Source organism: Xyrauchen texanus, chromosome 22 (assembly GCF_025860055.1).
Source record: "Xyrauchen texanus isolate HMW12.3.18 chromosome 22, RBS_HiC_50CHRs, whole genome shotgun sequence".
Classification (NCBI taxonomy): domain Eukaryota; kingdom Metazoa; phylum Chordata; class Actinopteri; order Cypriniformes; family Catostomidae; genus Xyrauchen; species Xyrauchen texanus.
In genome coordinates, this window is record NC_068297.1 from 22,563,626 (window position 1) to 22,583,282 (window position 19,657).

Genomic DNA, 19,657 nt, shown 5'->3' on the forward strand with positions numbered 1-19,657 from the left:
TGCACAGTTTACAGGAACGTTCATCTCCATTATAACAATAATACATTGTGCAGATTCCAACATTGCGGGTGTTTTAACATAAACAAAACATAAACAAAAGACTCACATCATCACAATTTTGCCAGGGGAAGTACGGATTTACAAAAAGATATCAAATTGTTTACACACATTCACAGTTTTTGTTGCCTTTTGATTAAGAGAATACTTAAGCGTGTTGACATATTGCTTAACCTCATTGTTAAAAGCAATAAAAGATGTTTTGGAATGCGCAAACTTACATTTATGAATGTAAAATTTTGCCAAGAGAATAATGAGATTAATAATGAAAGTTTCATTAGGCCTAGTCTTAGTTCTATGGAGGTCATAAAGACCAAAAAGAACATCCTTCCAAAACAACTTGAAATCTTTCTAAATTTTTTCTGCAATAAAATTACAAATATCAGACCAGAAACTTTGGACAAAAGGGCAGTTCCAAAACAAATGGGTAACTGTTTCAATACTCATAGAGCAGAAAGTGCACATTACATCAATGTCTTTTTTAAATTTTTTAACAATATGATCATTAGACGGGTAAAACGTATGAATTATTTTAAACGATATTTCTCTAATTTTGTTGGTCAGCAAATATTGGTTGGGTAAGAGCCAGACCTTCTTCCAGTCAATGTTTTTCACAAATTTATTCCAGTATGGAACCACATATGGGACTGTGATAATATCTGTTTTGAACAGGGCTCTAATTAGTTTATTGTTCTTACCATTGTTACAAGAAAAACAGATCTTACCAACTGAAGTGTTAGTCAGCGATAACAAAGTTATTTGTTGTGTGTCCAATCTTGGTTGAGCTCTATATAACATGCAAACACCAGAAGAAATTGCTCCAAAGACTTTGGCATAATCTCCAGGAGACACAGGAATTTTGTATTCTTCTAGAAACTCATTATAAGAGTAAAGACAACCATCCCTGTTAAATAATTGGTCAACAAAAATAATGTTATTATTAAACCAGTAATCAATAAATAAAGATTTGTGTTTAAACAATATGTCTTTGTTGTTCCATATGTAATATTTGTTGGGTGAAAAATTGTGTTTGAAAATAAGAGACCATGAAAGGAAGGCCTGGCGGTGAAAGGCTGACATTTTTATCGGGACTTTATCAATATTATAATTACAGGTTAAGAAATAGCTCAACCCACCCAGTTTTGACAGCATATGACATGGTATGACATTCCAAATAGAATTAGGGTTTTTAAAGAAATGTTTCAACCAATTTACTTTAAAAGTATTATTAAGAGTACAGAAATCAATAAAGTTTAATCCACCCTTTCCATAGTCGTTTGTTAGAACAGACTTCTTCACATGATGAGTTCTATTTTTCCATAAGAAGTTAAAAAGAAGCTTGTCAATGAGCCCGCACAAACCTGACGTGCTTGATTTTCATAAAATATATATGCGCTTTGATTTGTACATCCCGACACTTTTGGACTAAAATTAATAATAATCTTAATAAGACAGATAAAAACCTGTTCATTAATACACATTCTTCTTAGGATTGATTTAATCATCTTGAACACAACTGAAAATAACGAATAAGTATTTTGTCTCAAAATAAATGTGACAATTTCAGGGATTTTCATTAAGAACATAAATGTGCAATGTTTTAAATAGCAGATCAAATTACCTCACGATTAACCTTTAGAAAATACATGACCTCATGGATCAAGATAATTTTGGAGTTTAATTTTGGATATAGTAGTCTACTACTGCTAAATTAGTAGTAGAATTATATAGTTATATATGTTAGAGTAGTAGTATATTTATTTGTCCCTGTGGAGAAATGCTGTAATAATAATAATACTTATTATTATTAATTGTTCATTTTTTTTTATTTTATGATTATGATAAAATCCATAATCCAATTGTCAACCTACATTTGTCATATTCTACATCTGTCTCTCTCTGTGCAACTGAGATAAACGGGGATAAAACACAGGGATTGTAAGCATTCAATGTTAGACACTTAGTGACACTCAATGTTGTTGTTTTAAAAAGTAATCAAATAATCCACACCATGCTACTTTTATTTTGAAATGTTGTCCAGTTGTCTGGCAAATTCACCATTACGTCACCGGATGTTGATGAGATGTGTCTTTACGATGATGGATCCGTCAGTGAACACACATGGAGCAGAAGACTGTCCGGCGCAGTGTACTGAGTCACAAGATGATTTTGCTCCATCAAAACTGGGAACAAAAGAGTTGTAAGAGACTGTAATTTTTAAAATTAGCCCTGGTATTAGGCACTAACACAGAGTAGGTGTGTATTTCTTTTCTGAAAGCACAGTTGCATGTTGTCTTTTCTACCTAGCAACTTCTGCAAGTTAAAAGTTACAAAATTATCTAAATTGAATCATCTGACATTTGTCTTCTTAAGTTTTTGTTTCCCGTCACTTCATTTTAAAATACCCAACTTGTGAATGAATTATGATTAAAACAATATTTGTTTTATCTCAGAAATAATCAAGTGATTTATTTTAACCACTTTACTGTTTCCTTAAAGCTGGGATGATGCCTATAAAAGGGAGCTGCAGACTTTCAAGGATATTGGGGATGTGGGAGAAATATGGTAATTTTGCCTTTTTGTTGTCCCTCTCAGACATTCTTGGTTGAACTCTGTTTCTAAATGTGCTTCCATGCTTATTATCTGCTCCAAAGCAGATAATAAGCTATGACTCGAATCAAAACAATGCCAAAATATTTAATGCACTGATTTTGGCCATGACACATTTCCAAACCACATCTAAAAGTACTGTATTAAGGATATACTTCATGCAAAATCGAAAAACGAAAGGTTGTGATGTCATTTAGAACAAAATGTGGCTGAAAAAATAAATAAAATCATTTTTATTTTAATTTTTTGCATTTGTTCGGTGGTTTGTAACAGCTTGCTGGGGTAAACTATAAGGAAAAATTCTTACCGGCTGTTAAACACCTTACTGCCATTTGTCCACGTCATTGGGAAAGTGTGACCCAGAGCTTCACCTACCTTGTGGTTGATGGATAATTCTGTTTATTTTGTTCAGTGAGTCAAAATTAGTCAAATTTACACATCGATGTGCAGAGTTATTAGTGAGCTCGAACAAATGTACCAACATCTGTATGATTGTTCACTCAGAGACATTTTCCAAGTCCATGTCATGTGATTGTTTTTCTTGTCTACTAAAGGAATCAAATCTTCTCAAATAATCTCAAGTGCCCATTCACTCATGTGCCCATTTGCCATCTGCCATTCACACAACTGTCTAAATTAAGATATGCCTCTATCATCATTGTTTTATCTTTGTTTTGCACATGAACACTTTTATACACTCATCTTTGCAATGGTATCACGGTCATCATAAATCACAATAACAGCGCATATGATGGCCGTGTGTAGAATTAGAAACGCACATTAGCGTCATGAATTCATAATGTAAACAAGCCGAATAAAACAGTTTCTACTACATATATATTACTTTAAATCATACAACATCGTTTTGGTGCCACGGGTGGGATTGGTGCTCCCTCCAATGGATGATTCAAAAAGTCCTAGTCCATTTACATGGCAGTCACAAATTGCAAGCTGCATAAAGGCAGTCAGGCTACAAGTGCACAGTAGGGCTGGGTGATATGAAAGAAATATTTTCATGATCATTTTAGAAAAAAATATTGCCATGTCCAATTACCTTGTCAACCCCCCCTTGCTTTATTGTTTTTGCTTTAAAAATTTAACTTATGTTTTGAAACATGAAAAACTTAAACCAAATATATTTCTAAATTCAAATTACACATCAAACGAAACGAAAAAGCTATAAGAATAATGAAGTGGTAAAAAAAAATAGAATCTAAGCACCCTTCCTTTTGCCATCGTGCAAGTATCCATCTCCAGTCTGTGGAAAATGACTAATACAAAGTGAGATCCAAAGACAATTATAAATGTAAAAATAATAATGATAATTCAAATATAAATACATTTTAGGTTCAAGATGAACTTGTTTAGGTTGTATGTACATCTGCTAGATAAAGTGAACCTGCCGCTTTACGTGTGTTCCAGGAAACACGCTCCAGCTGTACTCCGCTGAACAAACAGCTTATCAGAGCGCATCAAAATATATAGTGTTTCTTCAAGCTCGTGTCGTTGTGTCTGAAGTTCAGCCCACTGTTGTCCATAATTTTAATCCTGTTCTTTGTGCATCTGTTCAGGTCCCAGCCAAAGAAAAAAACTTTAGGCTATGTGAGAGGCCCTTATGTTTGTCAGTATGTCCACTTTATTTTCATTTTGAGAAGACAAAGTTTCAGCACCTTTGGAACGGACTGCTCCTGTAAAGAAGCACTTACGTGCTGCTTTATAACGAGCAATCTACTGTGGTAGTTTGGGAAATGTTAAGAGGATCGTAAAAAAGAAACCTCACTAAGAATAAATTGTGCCTGGTAAATGCCCTATTTTCTATTACATGCTCTCTGTACTGGTTTAGCACCCCATTCATTAAAGGAATTATGCAGATCAGCCAACAGTGTAAACACGCCCACAAAAAGTGTGCAGAACACAATTCGCAAGCACAGTTGCAAAGGCCTCAGAAGCTTCCACCAATTACTACTTTTCAGGGTGATGAAATTGATTCTTGTTACTTCATATACATATTTTGAGATTTTAGTTGATGATAGACTTTCTTTTCAGCCCCGTATTCAGCAGCCTACAATAAACTGCTGAAACTGGGATTTGTATTTCTTTGAGGCTAAAAGGAGGCTGGTGTTAGCCACCTTTTTGCCTGTGCTGGGCTATGGCAGTATTTTATATATGAATGCTTCTGCCCAGTGTTTGAAATCAATTGACACCCTTTACCATGGAGCACTGAGATTTATTCTTAACTGCAAAAATGTTACTCATTATTGCACTTTATATGAAAGGGTTGGCTGCTTCTCTAGGCACCCGTAGGCTCAGTCACTGGCATGTTTTTATCTTTAAAGCCATTCTGGGGTTTCTCCTGTCTTATTTGTGCATTTTTATTATTTTTAAAAGTAACTGTTATTCACTGCAGTCACAGGACCTTATTTTTACTAACTGTCCCCAATGCTATCTTGTCAAAAGGGTTTTTATGTACTCCGCTCCATCGGCTTGGAATGCCTTACAATGTAGCTTAAAAATGGAAAAACTTGTTCTACTAAGGGTTTTTAAGTCATTGATGAAAGCTTATGAGACTGATTCTTTGGTTGAAAATGTTCACAAACATCTCTTAAAATCCATTTTACTACTTTTATTTGTAGCAGTAGCATGATCTAAACTGCGCCACAGCTCCAGGCTATTTTTGTGAATTAAGCGAAATTTACAATGAGCATAATTTACATAGAAATTAGGTGTCTTTTCACAGAAAGGATTGACAATGTCTGGGTTTCCTGATAATGTTGCAATTTAAATGTTTACCTTATCAAATGTTGCTAGTTATTTTAAGATGGAGTAATGTCTGTCTCTCAAACTAGCACTTAGATCCCTCTTTATAAAGTTCAAGGTAAAGTGATTAGTTACGGGAGCTGTCCGGTCCAAAGGAGCTATGGTAAAAATATGTCGTAGAGTTTGTCTTCTAAACATAAAAATAACGTGGAAATACTGACAAATAGAGAAGTTGTTTGTAACCTTGTCGTGACACCTAAATGTATGAACTATAACAGAATTTACAGACATAATGTTGGCTTTAGTAAGATGGGGTTTCAAATGTATTAATTCTCAACTTCATTGAGATTAATAAAAGTGAAAAAAATAAATAAATTTAACATGAATTTACGCGATATGCACCATAAGGGGCTCTCCCGTATTTGTTTCTTTGGCTGGGACCTGAACAGATGCATAAAAAACAGGATTAAAATTATGAGCATCAGTGGGCTGAACTATAGAAACAAAGTTATGTGCTTAAAGAAACACACTTTTATATTTTGAAGAAAAGATGACAGAATAATTTTTCAAAAAATATCATGAAAATATTTCGCCCAGCCCTACTGTGCATTTGTAGCCTGACTGCCATTATGCAGCATGCAATTTGTGACTGCCATGTAAACAGACTAGGACTTTTTGAATCATCCATTGGAAGGAGGAGGAGGAGGGAGAATTTATCACTCAATGCCCAAGTCCTCGTGGTGGCGTAGTGACTCGCCTCAATCCAGGTGGCGGAGGACGAATCTCAATTCTGAGACTGTCAATCCGCACATCTTATCACGTGGCTTGTTGAGCGCGTTACCGTGGAGACCTAGCGCATGTGGAGGCTCACGCTATTCTCCACGGCATCCACACACAACTCAACACGCACCCCACCGTGAGCGAAAACCACAATATAGCAACCACAAGGAGGTTAACCCAAACATGACTCTACCCACCCTAGCAACCGGGCCAATTGGTTGCTTAGGAACTGCTTTTTTTTATCCTCTGAAACCATTTCCAATTATCAAAATGTATTAATATGATTTATTAAATGTCCCTTTGTATCTGATAAACCGTGTAAGAGGCGAGAACAGTACATGCAGTTGCACTTAATGGGTTTAAGAGCAGTTCATAGCTCTAGTTAAAGTGTTTCTACGTGCTACTTAGATAATAATATTTTAAGGAAACATGCTGTAGTAAGTACAAATTAAGTACTACTAATGTTCAACTTAGAGCTTCGGGAAACCCAGCTCAAGCATCACCCACGCCGAGTGCAACTGTGCGAATGTGTGTCTGGTTTTTTTTCCAGGTTAAATTCAATTCATACCTCTGCTGTGTCCGGATCCCAATAATAACTTTGTGCTGATGTGCCAAAAGATGAAAAAGGATTTCTAAGTTGCTAAATCCTAAACTGAAGTATGATTTAACTAAATCATACACATCCATTTCTTGCATTGATGAAACTGCTGGCTCTTCATTCTGTCGTTGTGATAATGATGTGCCGTTTCTGGTAATTTTGACTTAATTCTCAAAATATTACTACTTTATTCCTGAAATCTTCTTTTTTACTTTTTTTACGTGGCACTAAAACGCATTCGAAAAATCATCATCGAGGTGTTAAAGCATCCTTTTTCTGACCTCATGTGAATTCTACTCAGAATGAGGCACAAAGTCATTGATATCACATTTTTAAGGTTTTACATGTAGCGTCCTCATATTTAAATGCACTTCTAAATGCCTCCCACATCGGTGTGGACTGTGTCTGAATGTTCGGAAACAGTGACTGTCACTCGGCTGTTTAGAAATTATTTTTACCCCTGAACAAAGTATGAAGAAGAAATTCTATGGAGGTATATCGAGGCCTACTCCAGGGCAGCTGATTAGTCAGTTTTTAAACATTTTTTTTTTATCAACCTTCAGGTTTGGTGAGGAAAGCATGAATAGAGTGATCAAATGGATGGAATCCAAAAATGTACCTGAAAATGCTGCCATACTGGACATCGGGACTGGAAATGGGATCTTCCTTGTGGAACTGGCAAGTCAAAACATTAATACATTTATTGATTGCTGCATTTAATTATTTATTTTGTAATACATTTTTATTCCATCAATTTAAGTATAATTTTAAATAAGCATAATAAATAAATGTTAAAATTATAATAATGTTGAATTATTCCCAAAGGCCAAGCATGGTTTCTCAAACCTTACTGGGATCGATTATTCCAAGGCGGCTGTAGAGCTCACCATAAATATTCTGGAAGAGCAAGGCTTAAAAAATGTTCAAATTCAGGTAGGGAAATTGCTATATATATATATATATATATATATCTATTCTATTACTATTACTGATACAGTTTCAAGTGCTAGCAGGCTACAATCAGAAGTAGATTCATTTAAGAGGATTTGTTTTTCTTTTTTGGGGTTTCTGGTCTTGGTTTTACATGTGATTTCAGGTGGAGGATTTCCTGAACCCCAGCACAGAAATGAAGAGTTTTGATATATGTATAGATAAAGGCACATTTGATGCGATTAGTTTGAGCCCAGAAGACCGAGAGGAAGCCAAAAATCGTTATGTTGCCTCTTTAAGAACTGTTATGAATCCAGAGGGTTTCTTCATCATTACCTCCTGCAACTGGACCAAAGAGCAGCTGCTTCAGATCTTCAGACCCGGTACAGTGGCTAAAAAGCATTTTTAAAACGAATTATGTTCTATTAAAAAATTCTGATGGTTGTAATATAGTTGGAATGCATTGGTTGCAGGCTTTGAGCTGGTACAAGAACTGCCCACTCCTCGCTTTCAGTTTGGTGGTGTGACTGGTAACAGTGTGACAGCTTTGGTATTAAAATGCATTGAGTGAACTTCAAGTTTAAGTTTAAACCCTCTCTTTGTGTTTTGTTTTGTTTTTTAAATGACTTATGTTTGTGTAATGTCTCATAATGTCAGTTATGGAAATTGTTATTAAATTATTTGGAACATTTCTCATTGGCTAATGTTTTTTTTTTTGTGTGAAGTCAATGTAATGTTTAATATCAATGTAATGCCAATTTTAACATATTAATAGTAAAATAAGTTAAATAAACATCCATGAAGCACGGAATGACAACATGCAAGTGATGTTTTTATATTCTAATGTTGAAAATGATGATGTTAATTAGAAAATTGAGATTTGAAGATTTTTGTGAAGTTGTAGTATTTTACTACAAAGTTATGGCAAAATGGCTTGGGATATCGGCAAATTACCATTAATCTGGCGTAGCATACAGAAAGGAACACAGGAGGGCAGTATTGAGTTGTGTTTTTATTAGTTGCCCATTGTACAAAGGTGCTAGGACTAGTTCCTTTACATGCAGGAGATGCCCTAATTCCGACCCCATCCCTAATTTTTATTTAGGGCATATTTCATTTACCTAATAATAAGGAGCCTGTAAGGTTGAGTAACATGCCAGGAAAAACACAGGCATCTTTCTCACATCAAGATATTAGTTCTTGTGTCTAACACATGGTGTAAAAGTTGTCATTTCCTGTATATATTGTCATATAAGATTCTGTTTTGTCCTTGCATGTAGGGTTCTGTGTGAAGCATTTTTCAAACATCTATTGCATATGTTGTGCTTGAAAAGTCACTTTGTTTTGTGCATGTATTCTGACAAAATGTAGGCCATACAATGACATCGAATATAAAGAAAAGTCAAATTTTGGGGAAGTTTAGTTTGTAGATCTTTAACAAATTTTATATTAGCATTTCATATTTTGGTTTTAATTTAAAGTTTGCAGACATCACTAGCATTTTTTTATTAAAATTTTTTACCACCAAATTGAAAAATCAGTTTAGCAAAAGCACAATATTGTCAGATGGCTCTTTTATTTGTGTTGCATAATCTGTTAATCTACAATTAGTGAACAAAATTTTACATTTCCATTATCTGGCCTTTTTTTCTAACAGTTTTTAAGCAGCTGAGCTTCACCCTGAAGCTCTCAAACACACAAAGTTATTATGCCAGTGTGAATGTGTGGCTAAAACCTGGAAATATAGAGGACACTGAAACAAATGTCACTTGGGTCATGCTATTGGCAACTCAAAAATAGCATCTATACATTCTCTGTAACCTCTCTCTTTCTAGGGGTCATTTTAAGAAAAAGTCTTGACAGCTGTACCTGGTAAGGAAATGACTGAGGATCCAGGACACGATTGCTCCCACAGCAACAATGCAGGAACAATAAAAGACTGGCCATGATGCTGTGGTACTTTTAAGTGAGAGAAATCCAGAGGTGGAAAGTTGATGAATTAGTAACAAACTACTCTCGTTACAGTACATGAGTACGTTTTACAGTACATGAGTACATTTTGTATTTTAAGTATAAATAAAAGTACTTTTACTTGAGTTGATTTAAAATAAAGTATTCACCTTTGCTAGTTATTTTTCACCACAATTCCATACAAAAAAATACATAATATTTCTGAATTTTTGGGAAGAAGAAATCGGCAATTTAAAAGTGCTAAATCAGTTTATAAACTAAAACATGCTGTATGTGGCACGACGGAAGCCCACAGGGCACAGCATCATAAGCACAGCTTCATTTAGGTGGGAGGGAACCATCTGAACACGTTTAACCACTGATCAAATTTCACTTGTTTTTAAAAATTTTTTAACTGTCAAACATTAACACAATGTAGTTGGACATATACACTCACCTAAAGGATTATTAGGAACACCATACCAATACTGTGTTTGACCCCTTTTCGCCTTCAGAACTGCCTTAATTCTACGTGGCATTGATTCAACAAGGTGCTGAAAGCATTCTTTAGAGATGTTGGCCCAATTTGATAGGATAGCATCTTGCAGTTGATGGAGATTTGTGGGATGCACATCCAAGGCACGAAGCTCCCGTTCCACCACATCACAGAGATGCTCTATTGGGTTGAGATCTGGTGACTGTGGGGGCCATTTTAGTACAGTGAACTCATTGTTCAAGAAACCAATTTGAAATGATTCGAGCTTTGTGACATGGTGCATTATCCTGCTGGAAGTAGCCATCACAGGATGGGTACATGGCAGAGTCCTGCAACGGGTCCCGTACCCGCGGGTACCTGTGGGTACCCGCATAAAAGTGTCTAAAACGGGTGGATTGTGACATTCCTAAAATTCACGGGCAGGGATGCGGGTGGATAATGAACTCCTTGCGGGCGGGTAGTAGCGGATGAAAAATATGCGCAATATTTGTATCTAAATTACCATACACATTCGCAACAATGATATGACCTTTGGACCCATTACGTCACCACTGCAACAGTGCGACTTTCGTTGATGCTTCTCGTAGCCTAGCTGGAGCGTTGCAGGAGTAGCTATGGATGAAGTAAAAGTAAAGTTGGCGAGCGGAGTATATAAAATTGTTGACAACGAGTCTTTAAAGGCAAAATCGGATGTGTGGAGAAAGTGTGGTGTAATACGTGATCAGGAAAATAACATCATAAGCGGATTTGCGGCTTGCAAAACATGCCATAAAGTTTTGCCGTTTGATAGCTGGAAGCTGGGCACGTCTTCTCTTAGGAAGCATGTCGAGACTTGCAGGAGCACAGCAGGGGTTTCCAGTGCTACAATTGACAGGTATTTTGCCAAAGGGTACAAACCTCCAAGAGGGGAAGACAAGGAGGCGATAACACAATTGGCTGTGCAATTTGTGTGCTGAGACATTAGATCATTTGAGACTGTGTGCGGCGATGGATTTTTGGAACTGGCACAGGGCTTAATTGACACTGGGGCACGAGCTGGCCTTGTGGACACGCATCAGCTTCTGCCCGATCCAACTACTGTCTCCCGTAGGATCACTACATATGCCGAGGATAAAAGACAAGGCATAATTCCGGAGCTGAGGGAACAATTGACCGAGAGCAACGGGGCTGTGACGCTGGATTTGTGGAGGGATGATTTCCGAAAAATTTGATATCTCTGTGTGACAATACATTACATTAAAAGCAATTGGGAACTGCAGGAGCGAGTGCTCTGCACAGCTGAATGGGACAGCAATTTACGTAAAACAGCTGACAACCTCAGGCCAGCCATCGTCCAAGCACTCTGCAAATTTGGACTGGATGAGTTCTTTCCCAAACTAGTGTACGTAACTGACAGAGGTGCAAACATTGTTGCAGCCCTCCGCACAGCCACGAGATTGAGTTGCGCAGCACATATCCTGAACACAGTATTGCATACCACACTTGGGAAACCTGCTGGGGACGATTTGTTTGGCGAAGAGGGATCTGGTGTCATTGAGTCTGCTAAGTCTCTTGTGACTTACTTTAAGCAGTCACATCTCCAGAATCGTCTGCAAAAAACACTGAAAGCATCCGTGGAGACGCGATGGAACTCGCTTCACACGATGCTGGACTCCATTAGCAGCCAGTACGATGCCATCTGTGCTCTTCTGGAGGAACGTGACGGAGAACACCGTTTAAACTGCATGAGCAAGGAGACTTTGCATGACATTGTGAATTTTTTGGCATGATTCAAAGAAGCCACCAAAGCCCTGGAAGCATCCAAAACTCCGACCATCCACTTGACAGCTGTGTGGTTGGAGCGCCTCAGACGTCACCTTCAGCCGTCTTCTACCAACAGTCTGACATTGTCATTGCTTAAAGAAAAATGCCTCAAGATTTTAACTGAGAAATTTGAGCTGCATCTCTTGCACAAGCTGGCAATGTTCTTGCATCCAAAGTTGAAAAGCCTGAAGCTGCTGGCAGATTTTTGAAATTATGGGAGTTCATAGCGAAGCATGGCGTCTTGTGAAAGGTAAGCTATTCAATCACAAACTTATATGCTACTTGTCTTTAATAATTAACAATTATTGTTAATGGGCAAATTAATAATTTAGTGAAATATATACATCCATGTGTCTATTTCTTTTAAATAGAACTCGGGGAGAAATGCGAAGATCTGCTACCATGCCACAGCATCTCGGCAGGCCCAGCTGCGAAGAGAGTTCGTTTGGTTTCAACAGCTGATTGTTTGTCAGACGTAGAGGACTCCAGCGATGACACTGTGCTGCCCGAGGATGAGGTTTCTGCATACATCGAGTTCAAGCCACCCAAGTTGGATCCTTTCGATGTTTTGTTGTGGTGGAAGGAGCATGCGAAAACATTTCCCAACCTGGCAATGATTGCGCGGAATGTTCTCTCCATCCCAGCATCGAGCGCTGCGAGTGAGAGAGATTTTCCACAGCTGGATTTATAATTCAAGAATGAAGAACGCAACTTAAACCTGGGACTGTGGACGATATCCTTTTTCTGCACAGTAACCTTAAGAGAAAGTAAATGCATAGGCATAGGCTATTGTTTGTGAGTGACAGGCTCAGGTAGGTTGTATTTTTTTCTGGTTCTTTTTTCACATTTTTTATTAATAGGTCTATTTGCGTTATCAGGTTCCATAGCCTATTTAGGTGCCGATGTAGGCTACTTGAATGGCGCAAAACAAAGCACACTTTAGCCTGTTTCATTTGCCCATTCATGAGGCTATTGTGATGTTGAGAGAGGTGCGAGATAAAAAATAAATCACTTTAATTGGAATGATTTTAGTGTGTGTGACTTATCGCGGGCACGGGTCAAATATTAATGGGTCTGGGCGGGTGCGGATTTAATTTTGATATTATCACGGGTGACGGGTCGGATCTGGTGCTGAACTTTGCGGGTACGGGCGGGGGCGAGTCTCCAAAAATGGACCCGTGCAGGACTCTGGTACATGGTGGCCATAAAGGGATGGACATGGTCAGAAACATTGCTCAGGTAGGCCGTGGCATTTAAACGATGCCCAATTGGCACTAAGGGGCCTAAAGTGTGCCAAGAAAACATCCCCCACACCATTACACCACCACCACCAGCCTGCACAGTGGTAACAAGGCATGATGGATCCATGTTCTCATTCTGTTTACGCCAAATTCTGACTCTACCATCTGAATGTCTCAACAGAAATCGAGACTCATCAGACCAGGCAACATTTTCCAGTCTTCAACTGTCCAATTTTGGTGAGCTCTTGCAAATTGTAGCCTCTTTTTCCTATTTGTAATGGAGATGAGTGGTACCCGGTGGGGTCTTCTGCTGTTGTAGCCCATCCGCCTCAAGGTTGTGCGTGTTGTGGCTTCACAAATGCTTTGCTGCATACCTCGGTTGTAACGAGTGGTTATTTCAGGCAAAGTTGCTCTTCTATCAGCTTGAATCAGTCGGCCCATTCTCCTCTGACCTCTAGCATCAACAAGGCATTTTTGCCCACAGGACTGCCACATAGTGGATGTTTTTCCCTTTTCACACCATTCTTTGTAAACCCTAGAAATGGTTGTGCGTGAAAATCCCAGTAACTGAGCAGATTGTGAAATACTCAGACCGGCCCGTCTGGCACCAACAACCATGCCACGCTCAAAATTGCTTAAATCACCTTTCTTTCCCATTCTGACATTCAGTTTGGAGTTCAGGAGATTGTCTTGACCAGGACCACACCCCTAAATGCATTGAAGCAATTGCCATGTGATTGGTTGATTAGATAATTGCATTAATGAGAAATTGAACAGGTGTTCCTAATAATCCTTTAGGTGAGTGTATGTGGGTATATCTTGTTTACTTACTACTATATGTATAAAACAAACTTTTTATATTCCTTAAAAAGATACAATGCCAATAGTGTCAGAAATTAACAGGGAATATCCCCAAAATTCTAAATATGCCCACGCAATGAATTCCCGTGTTTTATTAATAATATCCGATATAGTTACAATTACATACATTGCGATCTTTTGATTTTTCACTGAACATTATGTTTTCCAGCCGTCCGGTTCCTCGCACCATTGCGCTCACATACGGGCTGTCCGCTTCTATCAATCCACATCAGTTCGGTATTGTACTCCCGCGTTAAATTCTGTAACCGTTCGCCCCTCTTGTTCAAAATAATCCCGCTAGAGGCCAAAAGTGCGCAAGAGATGGATGTTATATAAAGAAGGAATGAAAAATCACAAAACATAATGTAAGCAAATGCTACAATTTACTTAATAATACTATCTCAATATGTTAAATAATCATCAAGACTTTATTACAACTGTAATACAATAGCCTTATACATATACAGAACAACCACTTTTAGTGTTTGAATCAGTCATATCGCTCACTAAATGTGTGAAATGTTTATTTTTGCCTTATTTTATTCAGTTGGCATGTAGGAGTTGATAACAGTTTACTTAATAATCTAATTCCATATCTTGATAATTGCAGCAATATCATAGAAAATACATTTCCTCCTCTATGATATTTCATTATATTAGTTTTGTAGTACAGTATGTTGAATTAATAGCCAAAATACTTGGACATACGTTGATGTGTTCTTGGTATTGTTATACATGAACATACAGACACATACAGAGAGCTGTTCTCATGTTTGACATCTTTACTGGGTTGCCTTGTGTTCTCAACTACTCACAGTTAAAGGAACATATACACTCTTACTGTGAAGTGTACCAACTACATACATGTGTGTGTGGGGCCTGGACTGAACCACTCACTGCATATATTACATTCCCCTTCTTAAGGTTTGATTAAAGTAACTACAAAACTTAAAACAACATAGTATACTGCAGACATCATGAGTGTTCCAATAAACATTGTTATGAACAGCAATATTAATACTAATTTATCATATTTAAGTAAACATAATTTTTGAACCGGACTGGTCATCTGATGGTTCTTCCAGCTCTTGTGCGTTCAGTACTTTGTGCAACATTTCTTGCCATGTTTTGAGGTAGATCAACTCAATCAGGTTCTGGAACAGTATTATCACTCAAGTCACTGTCACTGTGTATTGAGCAGTCAAGTTGTGGATCATGTCTGTCTGATCTGTCAGGTCTGATGTGCCGTCTGTTGCTGCTGTAAGTTGTGCCTGATGGTGTGACAACATCATACGAACGAGGCTCATCTCTGGTTCTGACTACTGTTGCTGGCTTCCAAATGTTTTTAATCCTGATATTAAAAACCCCATCTCTTTTGTTGTGATTGATGATGCTGCAGTGCTGATTGGACAAGCTCAGGTGTGGACGGTTGCAAGAAAGTTTTGCTTTTGAGCGCAAAACACGACCCATAATTATCTGGGCTGGTGAGTACTTGAGAACAGTGACAGGAGTGTTGCGGAGAGTCAATAGAGCAAGGTGTGGGTCAGTGCCAGATTGAGTAGCAGCTTTCAACATAACTTTAACAGTCTTTATGGCTCACTCAGCCATGCCATTTGATGGAGGGTTTTTAGGGCTGGAGTGTTTGATGCTGAATCAGGCACACCTTGTCTCGCAAATACTGCCTTGAATTTGGCTATCAGAGAACCTGAAGTTTTGTCTGACAGCTGTAGGACCTCTGGGTATTTAGAGAAATAATCTACTCTCAAAAGGAATGGTCATCCTTGAAAGTAAAAAATGTCTGCAGCTATTTTCTACTAGGGTCCATCTGGAACTGGATGTGAGATAAGTGTCTCTTTCTGATTCTCAGGAGAGCTCTCTTGACAGGGACCACAGGATTCAATCATCCTGCGAATAGCATCACTGAGACCTGGCAGGTAGAAACATGATCTGGCGTGAGCTAGGGATCTCTGTGTATCCTGATATGCAGCATGAAGTCGTTTCAGCCCTTCTGGTCGCAGTGCACGAGGGATAATAATGCGATCATCTTTCAAGAGTAGACCATCCTCGATGCTAATAGTGTGTCTGACGGACTAGTATGCTTGAGCAGCTAGTGGGACGCTTTTCTTTTTGTCAGGCCATCCTTTTGTATGTAGCTGCTGTATCTGTTGAAGTTCCGTATCTGACTGTGTGGCTTGATGGATCATGTGCATGATGTTTCCACAAAGTGATTCTCCATTCATGATGTAGATGACTTTCTCTTCACCCAAGTCAAAGCTCTCTGCTCTGTCAGAGTGAATATACGCTCTGGACAGCGTGTCTACAATTAACATTTGATTTCCTGGGGTTTACACAATGTGGACGTCATACCTTTGTAATTGAAGCAGCATCCTCTGAAGTCGTGCTGGTGCTGCTCAAATAGGCTGGGAGAATATTGCCTCTAGCAATATTTATGATCTGATTGGACTCTGATAGGGACACCATAAACATATTGGTGAAATTTCTTTAAAGCAAACACTATAGCCAGAAGTTATTTTTCTATCTGGGCGTAATTCTTTTCAGCCACTGATAGTGCCCTGGAATATGCTATGGGCTGTCGTTTTTGCATAATTGTGACTCCCAGACCATCTTTTGAGGCTTCTGCCTGTACCTCGATAGGCTCTCTACGGTCAAAATATCTCAGAACAGGTGCCGTTTTTATGGCTGTTTTCAGCTGCTCAAGTGGTTTTTCTGTTCTGGGTGCCATTGTCAGGATATATCTTTTCTTAGCAGCAGTCTGAGTGGCGGTATAAGAGTGGCCTCATTGGTAAGTATTGTGACAGGTAGCGTGTCATACCCAGTAGCTGTTGAAGGGCCTTTCTGTCAATGGGAGGAGGAAACTGCAAGATTGCTGACACCTTCGATTCATCAGGTTTCACTCCCTCTGCTGTGATGACGTGGCTTAGGTAAGTCACCTCATTGACCATATATTGCAGTTTGTCTCTGCTGAATTTCACATTGAGGCTTACTGCTCTGTTCATCACTTTCTCTAAGATGGCATTATGCTCTGTTTTGGTCAATGCTGCTATGATCATGTCATCAGCCACCATGAAAGCACCTTCAATGTCCCCGAAACTCTCTGAGTTCAGACGCTGGAACACTTCGCTCACTGATTTAATGCCAAAGGGCATGCAATGAAACCGGTACCTGCCCAACGGCATGTTGAAAGCACAAAGGTCAGCTGACTCCTCATCTAATTGAATCTGCCAATAGCCATCCTTTTCATCCAAGATTGTGCGCAGCATTTTTCCAGCCAGTTTGCCTCATATGTCCTCTAGGGTCGGTATTACATAGTGCTGTTGCAGTATGGCCTTATTTAAGTCTGTTATGGAACAGTAGGGTCAGTGTGAATATAATAGAATCCCGGAAACTGGCCTAGACCTTGAAACACAGAGGCATAGCGATTAAGGAGTTCAGTCTTTGTCATGGGTGATGATAGTGTGAGGGCATCTACTTTTCTTATAAGGTCTAACTGCACACATACCTGTCTCCCGAGAAGAGCTATGCCCGATGCAGTGGTCACGAAAAAACATCCTGTTAGTAGTTTTATTTTTAGCCTGCACGTGAAGCTTAGCAACACCTTCTGGTTTGATGCGCATGCCACCATATGATACAAGCACTGTGTATGTTTTTTGCATAGCCACAGAGATCTGCAGTTGATCAAATATTTTCTTTGGAAGGATATTCGCTTCAGTTCCTTTGTTGAGCTTGAAGTTGAAAACTGTGCCTCCCATGTGTAGATTTGTATGCCAGCATGTGTAATACTTGTTTGGCTGAACTACAGTCCCTATAAACAGTGAGTCTATTTCTGATAGCTCAGAGTCTATGTCAAGTGTGGTCATATTATCCCTTGACACAGTAGCAAAATGGTTCTTTATGCCACATTTTATGCATACCTCATTGTAGGCAGGGCACGGTCTTGGCATGTGAATGCATCTGCATCCTCGTATGAACTTTGGAGTTTATTGGTTTACTGTTTATATGCAGGCTGTGACCCCTTCTTTGTAATGGCATGCACAAATTGTGTTTCTGTTGATGCTGCCATAGCACTAGCTTGTGCTTTAGTGACCTCTTTAGCTCTGCATATATCAATGGCTTTTGCAAGTGTCAAATCAGAAATGGATAGCAGTCATTCACGAAGCCCTGTGTCTGTTATACTGAATACAATTTTGTCTCATATCATGAGATCTTCCATGCCTCCAAATTCACATGTGTGTGCTTTGTTTCTTAACTCTGTTACAAATTTGTCAATGCCTGCATATTCAGAGAATGTGTGGGCCCAGGATTGATGTCATTCAAAGACACGGTGCACAGTATTTCTTGAATGCCGCGAGGACCTCTAATAATTTTTCGTCTTGCGGATCTGCATACTCGATCTCAAGCGAGTTATAAATGTCAAGAGCCTCTTCTCCTATGCAGTGTAGCAGCACAGCTATTTTTTTCTTGACTCTTGATTTATCCACTAGTGCAGTGGCAGTAAGATACAAATTAAATCTTTGTTCCCACTTACGGCAATTTTCAGCCAAATTTTCCGTCAAAGATAATGGCAACGGTGGATGCAGTGATTGCATGTTGTCCATCTTGTTAGCTTGTAGCAGTTGCATGGATAATCTGGTGTTAATGATTTCGGTGCTGATTACTCACACAGCGATGATCTATAGTCGTTTTCTGAAGCGTGCAGGGTTAATTTGCGAATACAACCTCTTCTGACACAATGTTGTGTTCTTGGTATTGTTATACATGAACATACAGACAGACATCTTTACTGGGTTGCCTCGTGTTCTTAACTACACTAGTGATGGGTCGTTCGCAAACGAGTCGGCTCTAAGAGCCGGCTATTGTAGGTGAATGTTGGGAGCTGGCTCGCATATCAGGAGAGCCGTATTTATTTATAAAAAATAAAATAAAATGTATGAATAGAATTAACTACTTCAAAGAATGAAAAAATAAATAAAATAATATAGACCTAAATGCTCAAGTGCACACACATTGCTCTGACTGTCTGCTCAGACTAACAGCCTCACCTGTTGTTCCTGTCAATCAGACATGCAGTGTCAACCAATGAACCAAAGATGCGTGAGGGAGGGTGGAGCTTACTTATTATGCTGTTCAGATTGTATTAGTTTTGAATTGTTACATTTATCGGCACTTCAATGAGCCAGCTCACTGAAAAGAGCCGGAATGCCCATCAATAAACTACACACAGTTAAAGGAACATGTAAACTTACTATAAAGTGTACCAACTACATACATGTGTGGGTGGGGCCTGGAATGAACCACTCACTGCATACACTACATACGTGAATAAGAATAAACCTGAAATATGAATGTGTTTGTCACAATGCACATTTTGTAGAGATGATTTATGAGAATGAGACATTTAGAATGTTACAAATGGCTATTTATTTTTAAATAAATGTTGTATTCTTAAAATGTTCTGTTTGTCCAAGAATCCTCTTGCGGTGATGCCAGTCTTTGGCATATAGAAGCTGCTAGTTTAGGACCTGTGAGGAGTCTGTTTCTCAAACTAGAGACTGT

General features: G+C 38.6%; 1 protein-coding gene across 1 annotated transcript; it reads left to right on the forward strand.

Moving 5' to 3' along the window:
- Positions 1 to 2,132: 2,132 nt before the first annotated feature.
- Positions 2,133 to 8,443, forward strand: eef1akmt2 (EEF1A lysine methyltransferase 2). The gene is made up of 6 exons (XM_052153928.1): positions 2,133 to 2,257; positions 2,557 to 2,622; positions 7,366 to 7,480; positions 7,628 to 7,735; positions 7,899 to 8,115; positions 8,206 to 8,443. The coding sequence occupies exons 1-6, from the start codon at positions 2,136 to 2,138 to the stop codon at positions 8,301 to 8,303; spliced, it is 726 nt and encodes a 241-aa protein (XP_052009888.1). The 5' UTR covers positions 2,133 to 2,135; the 3' UTR covers positions 8,304 to 8,443.
- Positions 8,444 to 19,657: the final 11,214 nt, after the last annotated feature.

Coding starts and splice junctions, on each gene's coding strand:
- eef1akmt2 (XM_052153928.1), top strand. CDS start 2,136: ATGAGATGTGTCTTTACGATGATGGATCCGTCAGTGAACACACATGGA. Junction 2,623..7,365: donor GGGGATGTGGGAGAAATATG/GTAATTTTGCCT, acceptor ATCAACCTTCAG/GTTTGGTGAGGAAAGCATGA. Junction 8,116..8,205: donor GCTTCAGATCTTCAGACCCG/GTACAGTGGCTA, acceptor CATTGGTTGCAG/GCTTTGAGCTGGTACAAGAA.